The sequence below is a fragment of the Triticum dicoccoides genome, chromosome 4B (genome assembly GCF_002162155.2).
Source record: "Triticum dicoccoides isolate Atlit2015 ecotype Zavitan chromosome 4B, WEW_v2.0, whole genome shotgun sequence".
NCBI classification, from domain to species: domain Eukaryota; kingdom Viridiplantae; phylum Streptophyta; class Magnoliopsida; order Poales; family Poaceae; genus Triticum; species Triticum dicoccoides.
In genome coordinates this window covers 665,378,354-665,386,672 of record NC_041387.1, presented here as the reverse complement: position 1 = coordinate 665,386,672, position 8,319 = coordinate 665,378,354, and the positions used below count along the sequence as shown (strand labels likewise).

The window sequence follows — 8,319 nt, the reverse complement described above, 5'->3', positions numbered from 1 at the left end:
ATGGGGAGGTCGTCGTGCTGCGACAGGCGGAGCGTGAAGCGGGGGGCATGGTCGCGGGAGGAGGACGCCATCCTCACCGGCTTCGTCAAGAGGTTCGCCAATGCCGGCAACTGGATGACGCTACCACACAAAGCAGGTCGTTAATTTGCTCTCACCACTCCTACTATTGATTTGTGCTTGTGTCTGCAGACGGTTTTGAATTTCAGTCTGAGAAATATTTCAGCGATTACGCTAAATCACCGAATTTCACTGAAATTCGGTCATTTAGGTTTTCATTTCAGCCAAAGGACAGAAATTTTCATTTGAATTTAATTAAGCGTATCCTGACATCATGAGAATGTTTGCTCACAGCCTGGATTGGCATGGATGATTTTTTTTTGTCTGAAAGTGATTTGGATGTATTATAAAAGTTGACAGAAGTACAAAGCACTTCAAACATAACAGAAATTACATCATCTTCCCTTTGTGATTAATCATTTGGTTTGTGTATGCCTGCATGGATCATCAGGGCTTAACCGCTGCGGCAAGAGCTGCCGCCTACGGTGGCTCAACTACCTCCGCCCGGCGCTCCGGCACGGCCGCTTCACCGACGAGGAGGACAGCCTCATTCTGTCCCTCTACGGCGACATCGGAAGCAAGTATATATAGCTAGCTAGCTGCATGCGCTGCATGCATCTCTTTGTTACTCGTAAACATTAGTCTGGCTCTGGCAGCTGAACTCATGTCATCAGGTGGTCCGTGATCGCCGCCAAGCTCCCCGGCCGAACGGACAACGACGTCAAGAACCACTGGAACACCAAGCTCAAGAAGAGGCACCTGCTGGCCATGGCGCCGTCACCAACTCCTCCTACCGCGGCCACGGACAGCTCTTCCGCCTCCGACGCCGATGAATCCCCCCTCCTCCCTCCTCCTCTCGACGAGCCCGCCCTCGCCACGGTTGACGACGGCGGAGAGCTCACCCACAGATCGGAGGAGCTGTACGCCGAGCTCATGGGGCTCATCCAGCAGCAGCCCACGACCGGGGACGTGAGGTCGCCATCGTCGTCGTCGTCGTTGTCATCGACACCGACGGCTGGTGCAAGTTCTGCCGGCGTCAGCACCGCTACGTCGCCCGTGGATGACAAAGAATTCTTGCCGGAGTCTCGCGGGAGCAGCATGGTCGTTGAACTTGACGATCCTTGCGCTGCTCACGCATTCGGGGCGACGTCTTTCCAAGACTTGCTGGCCTCGTCTTACGACGAGATCATCGGGAAGGAAGGGTTACTCTACTACTAGGAACGAATTGGGGTTCTAGGTTCTGAAGTAGCGCGTGATAAAAACGGATTCTGAACGAATTGGGGTTCTAGGTTCTAGGTTCTACTAAGAATCGCGGCACAAGAAGACGGATGACTCAAACGGGCCTCAAACGTCTGGACTGACCGACACCCTTTATGTGCAGCCTAAATCTGGGGCAGATATGAGACGCCCGGGCTCTACGTTGTCTCCGACCCATGTTGGTCCACCCGACCCCACATATATTGCTCCCCATCCACCCGACGGACCAAACCCTAGCCACTTGACTCCACTTCCCTTCACTTTTCTCTGCCACTCAAACTTCCGTCCGGCGATCTCCAGCTTTCTACGGCATGGCGAGCAGCGGATCCGAGACCTACACCTCCAGTTCCGTCGAGTCCGAGCTCATCCCACGCGGCCTCGAGGAGGAGATGGCCGTCCAGCTTGTGCTCTGCCGCTCTGGGGAGGAGGCCCGTGCGAGGCAGCGCTCGGACTCCTTCTGTCGGGAATCCATTGCATCCGTCCAAATGGCGCATGGATCCGACGATAGGTGTGACATCAGTGCGCTCACGGGAGGTGGTGCGGTCTGTATGGCGTCCGAATGCGATGGCGGACACGCAACCCGTCCGTTGGCGCGAGGAGCCATGGATGCACCATGGACGTCGTCCGACGCAAACATGGCGGCATGCCCGCCGTGCGAGGTAGCGGGCGCGGGAGGCGGCGGCGGCCATCGTGGAGGTGGACATCGGCGAGGCGAAGTCGCATTCTCTGGCACCCCTTATGGTGCACCAGTCTGGGAGCCGCCGCATGGTGGTGGATGTCGCCAGCTTGTCCCAGGACGAATCTATCATAGATCAGACGTCCATTGGCACCGTTTGGGCTTCGGGCTCTAGGCTCCGACGATGAAGAGTAGGACATGGGAGACAAAGACGCCTTGAGTCTCGTGAGCCAGCTCATGTCCCATACCCTACTCCACCTTGCTAGCAACTGGACCAACACTCTGTGGAGCGCATCTGGTCGCCGGACGTGGGCACGACGAAGCCGGACGAGCTCCGCTTAAAGATCGGTTTACGTTGCATGTAATAATATGGATTTGAGGTATCTGATTGTAGAATCAAATATTTGAGGCGTAACTGGTCACCGTCCGAGCGTTTGAGGGGTCGGATTTGCCGCCTGTAGATGCTCTTAAATGCCTGCGGACGCACCCGGCGCGTCCGCAGGCACTCCTCAATTTCTGTCGTCCCCATCCATGTATTTCATATTCGGTACCCTATATCTATACTAAAACATGCAACATAGAACTAAACAACATAGATCATCAAACGGACATAGAATCGAACATAGAAATGCACATTCGATCACCAAAAGGTCGTCAAATTTCACATATCCACATAAACGATGGTCAAGTTTTAAGTAGAATTACCAGAACTTAAAATTAAAGACAGAGATGGTGGAGCTCCACCACTTCCTCCTCGACTCTTTGCCCTTCCGATTGTCAGCCCATCTGTAGGCGTCCGCGATAGGTGGTGGATCGTCAGAGTCGAAGTCGTGGTTGTCATCGTCAGAGGAAGAATTGGAGATGGCGATGAAGCCTTTCATACGCCAGATGACCCGGTCCTGTTGCCGCTTGAGCTTGGACACCCTCGTCGTCTCTGTCACTGCCTCCGTGGCCTTGCGTTCAGATTGCTCAATGGCTAGCCGGAGCGCCTTGGCGTTCTTCCTCCGGAGCCGACGAGAGTCCGTCTGTGCCATCATAAGTGACCGGCTGTAGAACAAAGCAAGGAGCCGCTCCTCCTCGTTCGGCGTCCCTGGCAGTGGCAAATGGATTGCTCCACCACCTCCCCCACCCCTTACCCGCCGCCTCTCGCGGCGTGCGGCGCATACCTCCTATTCCGACATGCATGTCCGCGAGGGCAGTGGAGCGGGCACTAGAACCCACCGCTACCCTTGCGGAGCAGCGGCCGGTGGGGCACGTGGACGATGGAGGGGAGACACGGATTGAGCAGCCCTCGTGGAGCTGCATGCGGGCCAAGATGGACCAGCTCCGACGTCCGCGCTGCGCTGGCGGGCGAGCAGCGGCAGAGCAGATCCCGAACTACCCCCATTTCCACCCGTGACCGATCTAGCGCAATGCGGAGGGCCGGCTCCTCGTCGACATCGATGACATCGTCAAAGCGGTTGCCGGAGCTCGACATGCTTGTTGGCGACTAGATTGGATTGAATCGGAGAAGGGAGGAGAAGAGATGGAGTTTGAGCGGATCGAAGTGAGGGTAGGGTTTCCGGATTACGTTATTTTGTGGGGACGGACTGGGGGCGGTAGTGGGTCGCGCTGACATGGCAGGCGCGCCCGAGCCGTCCCATATCCACCCTACTTTTGGGTTGCCCCATATCCGCCCTATATTTGGGTTGTCCCATATCCACCCTACATTTCGGCTGGATATGATGGGCGCCAGACAGCCCGAGCATTTGAGGCCGATTTTTGGCGTCCGGGTGTGTCATTTTTTTTACTTGTAGATGACCGGTCCACCTGCCCAGACGTTTGAGACTGGTTTGAGGCGTCCGGATGTAGATGTTCTAATTCATTCTGTGTTGTACTCGTATGATTGTCTGCTGAACATATTACTCCCTCCGTTCCTAAATATTTGTCTTTCTAGAGATTTCAATAAATAACTACATACGGAGCAAAATGAGTGAATCTACATTTTAAAATATGTCTATATACATCCGTATATGCTAGTTCATTTGAAATCTCTAAAAAGATAAGTATTTAGGAATGGAGGAAGTATGTTTTACTTTTGCTTTTGACACTTCAAAATCTACTTTAAACAATCACGAGAATAGTAGAACCATTTACAAGCCTGGAGGTAATAGCCTCAGGGGCATCTTCTAACCAAACATTGGAGGATTAAATCTAGCTAAACTAAGCTTGCTCCTGTGCTATCTGATTACATTCTCTATGGCTAGCAGATAACAATATGCTTTACTTCCTCTGTTCACTTTTATAAGACGTTTTAGACAATTTAGGCAGCGCCAAAGTAGTTCAAAGCTAGCTGTTCAAAACGTCTTATAAAAACGAACGGAGAGAGCACTTGGTTGCTAGCAGATCCCAAATGCTTTCTGGACGGAGAATTTTTTTGGGTTTGTAGAATTCCAAATGCTTTCTGGACGGAGAATTTTTTGGGTTTGTAGAATTAATAAGCACTTGCTAGCATATTCCAATCTGTTTTTTTTTTGGTTGGTCGAATTAGTAACCACCTCCTTCCACCCTCGCGCTCCGCCTCGCCGCCCCGCCCTTCCCCAACCGCCGACCCAGCCATCCCCCTAAATCCCTCACCTCTTGATTTCCGTTGTCCCTGTCGACTTCACCTCGCTGCTTCGTGCAAAATCGACGAAAGGGATTTGGTACGTACCACAGGTTCAAATGATTTCAAGTGCCCTTGACTTTGTTGAGTTTCACCATGATGAAGCAGTCAACAAATTTCACCTCCCCATGGGACCGTCCACCCAAACCAAGAAGTAACCGTTACCACGAGGGACCCGGCCGGCGGCCGCCCCACGCAAAATCGCCTCTTTTCTCCCCCCAAATTTTCAAAATTCGAACTCCCCCTCAAACTAACGCCGTCAGCCCTCTATAAATCCCGCCCCACCAAACCCTACCACCCCACTAACGCCATCCCCCTCTTGCTCCAATTCCCCAACCCCCCACCCCCCACCGGCGCCGCCGCACCGCACCTCGCCGCCGTCCGTCCTCCGAAGGGAAGGGAAGGGAAGGGAAGGGAAGGAAAGGGGAGATGAGGGAGATCCTGCACATCCAGGGCGGGCAGTGCGGGAACCAGATCGGGGCCAAGTTCTGGGAGGTGGTGTGCGCGGAGCACGGGATCGACCCCACCGGCCGCTACGCCGGCGACACCGACCTGCAGCTCGAGCGCGTCAACGTCTACTACAACGAGGCCTCCTGCGGCCGCTTCGTGCCGCGCGCCGTGCTCATGGACCTCGAGCCGGGGACCATGGACTCCGTCCGCTCCGGCCCCTACGGCGGCATCTTCCGCCCCGACAACTTCGTCTTCGGCCAGTCCGGCGCCGGCAACAACTGGGCCAAGGGCCACTACACCGAGGGCGCCGAGCTCATCGACTCCGTCCTCGACGTCGTCCGCAAGGAGGCCGAGAACTGCGACTGCCTCCAAGGTCTCTGCTTTCTTTTCTTCTTCCCCTTTCTCCGTTCCTCTGTTCCGTTCGTCCGTCCTCCGCGCCGGCGGCGTAGATCTGGGGCGGTAGAGAAATGAGAAATGGTGGCTGACGGATCTGTGCGGGCATGGCAGGTTTTCAGGTGTGCCACTCGCTGGGCGGCGGCACCGGGTCCGGCATGGGCACGCTGCTCATCTCCAAGATCCGGGAGGAGTACCCGGACCGCATGATGCTCACCTTCTCCGTCTTCCCCTCGCCCAAGGTCTCCGACACCGTCGTCGAGCCCTACAACGCCACCCTCTCCGTGCACCAGCTCGTCGAGAACGCCGACGAGTGCATGGTGCTCGACAACGAGGCGCTCTACGACATCTGCTTCCGCACCCTCAAGCTCACAACCCCGAGCTGTAAGAAGCATTCCTCCATTTCTGTAGCATTTGCGTTCTTGTCGTTTGATGATTGCTGACCTCAAGAATCAAACAATGAATAAACAGTCGGCGACCTGAACCACCTCATCTCGGCCACCATGAGCGGGGTCACCTGCTGCCTGCGCTTCCCGGGGCAGCTCAACTCGGACCTGCGCAAGCTGGCCGTGAACCTCATCCCGTTCCCGCGGCTGCACTTCTTCATGGTGGGCTTCGCGCCGCTCACCTCGCGCGGCAGCCAGCAGTACCGCGCGCTCACCGTGCCGGAGCTCACCCAGCAGATGTGGGACGCCAAGAACATGATGTGCGCGGCCGACCCGCGCCACGGGCGGTACCTGACGGCCTCGGCCATGTTCCGGGGCAAGATGAGCACCAAGGAGGTGGACGAGCAGATGCTGAACGTGCAGAACAAGAACTCGAGCTACTTCGTGGAGTGGATCCCCAACAACGTAAAGTCGACGGTGTGCGACATCCCGCCCACGGGCCTCACGATGGCCTCCACCTTCATCGGCAACTCGACGTCCATCCAGGAGATGTTCCGGCGCGTGAGCGAGCAGTTCACGGCCATGTTCCGGCGCAAGGCGTTCCTGCACTGGTACACGGGCGAGGGCATGGACGAGATGGAGTTCACCGAGGCCGAGAGCAACATGAACGACCTCGTCTCCGAGTACCAGCAGTACCAGGACGCCACCGCCGACGAGGAGGGCGAGTACGAGGACGAGCTCGAGGACGACGACGCCGACCTCCAGGGCTAGAGATCAACCAAGTACTACTGCGTACGATTATCGGTTCTTTTCTCATGTTAATTTGATGATTGCTTTAGGCTTGTGTAGTAGTGCTCTTCTGTCTTTCTTGGTGGGTGCTGTTGTTGAGGAGCAGAAAACTCATGGAAGGGTGGTTGCTGATGAGATAGCTTGGTTGGTACTATAACCTATGGCACAATTGCTGTGGAATGTGCAAGCAGCAACGCCCTGTTGCGTTCTACTAGTGGTGTCCAGTGTCTTCACTATCATGTTCAAATCTAATGTAATCTGAAGTTGCTCGTGTCTGATTTCAGTTCATGATTTGTGGTATGCTCTTCATCTAATTATCGTGTTAAATCTTAATGCAATTCGGGAGTTGCTCGTGTCTGATTTCAGTCTATGATTTGTGGTAGTATGCTCTAGATCTTGTCCTGTCTCATGATGTGAAATGAAATGCGAGCACCACTAGTTTCTTTCTTCTTCTTTCACTAGCCGTTGCTGTCGATCTGCAAATGGTATTATGGTTCCTTGAGCTTGATGATGACAGATTGTTGCACACTACCTTGCTGTTCCAGTGTTTACATATTATTGCTTGCAGTTGCAGTACACATATGCCAGCAGTGTCTGGTTGGAGTTGTCCATCCATGGATCTTGTTCTCTGCACGCTGCACCACAGTAACAGTTGGTGATGGCCAGCATTGACTGGTTGGTTGGGCAGATGGCATCACATGGACGCATGTGTCGCAGCACAGCACGCTTTGCCGGGCAGCAAAGTTGCTCCTTTTCCCCGTTCCGCATTGGTTTACAAACTCCCCTGTGCACGGGATAGATCTATGCATCATTTACTATTTCCTCCGTCCCAAATTACTTGTCTAGATCAGACTTGTATACTAAGTTGTTCTAGGTTTGACTGGTCTTATCTCAAGTTGCTGTGAGATTCTGTCCGTTTGACCGGTCATCACCTTGTTCATCCCGCTGCTGCTCTGTTTCTGAGCTAATTTTATACTCCCTCCGTTTCTTTTTTGTCTGCATATAAGGTTTGGTCAAAGTCAAGCTTTGCATAGTTTGAGTAACTTTTGTTGGAATTAATCTACGGTTGAAACAAACCGTGAGAGAAAAGGGGAGCCTTTTGACCCCAGGTGTGCAATGATCGGAAGCACACCACACATCCACACGTTTGGTTTTGGTCCCATGTACCCAGCACACACACATATATAAGGAAAAGGGGGTTTTCATTATGGATAACAACATATCGATCTAAACCACCTAACTGCCGATCCTGAATATGTGCTGAGGTATGTGAAGGCCATCTCCACCACCGGCCACCGCAGAGCTGTGCCTGCGGCAACCCTGCTGTCATCCTCGCCACCGTGCTGCTTCTTCCCCAACATCTCCTCGCCACTAGAGACACAAAGGTGCAGCCGTGGGCTACACAGGGGCTGCATCGAGATATCGCCAAGTACCTGTAAGTTTGTACGCTTCCGCATAAAGTTGTTGATCTAGTCTGAGATTAGGACCATACGTTGATTAGCCTAAAGGCTAATTTATCTAACATTGGTATCTCGAGCCTATCTAATCTGGCTAGAACACAAATTAGGCCTTCCAAACGTTAATTCCAAGTTAAATGGCCTAATTGATCTAAGATGATGGTTTTCGGTTAATGATGTGGTAGTCCTGATTGATCAAGTGCATCTCTT

At 53.7% G+C, this 8,319-nt stretch overlaps 2 protein-coding genes across 2 annotated transcripts; both read left to right on the top strand.

Annotated features, from left to right (window-relative positions):
* Positions 1–1,275, top strand: LOC119292193 (transcription factor RAX2-like). The gene is made up of 3 exons (XM_037571025.1): positions 1–136; positions 509–638; positions 732–1,275. The coding sequence occupies exons 1-3, from the start codon at positions 1–3 to the stop codon at positions 1,273–1,275; spliced, it is 810 nt and encodes a 269-aa protein (XP_037426922.1).
* A 3,676-nt stretch (positions 1,276–4,951) lies between these two features.
* Positions 4,952–6,952, top strand: LOC119292192 (tubulin beta-2 chain-like). The gene is made up of 3 exons (XM_037571023.1): positions 4,952–5,457; positions 5,592–5,861; positions 5,949–6,952. The coding sequence occupies exons 1-3, from the start codon at positions 5,064–5,066 to the stop codon at positions 6,632–6,634; spliced, it is 1,350 nt and encodes a 449-aa protein (XP_037426920.1). The 5' UTR covers positions 4,952–5,063; the 3' UTR covers positions 6,635–6,952.
* The last annotated feature ends 1,367 nt before the right edge of the window (positions 6,953–8,319 follow it).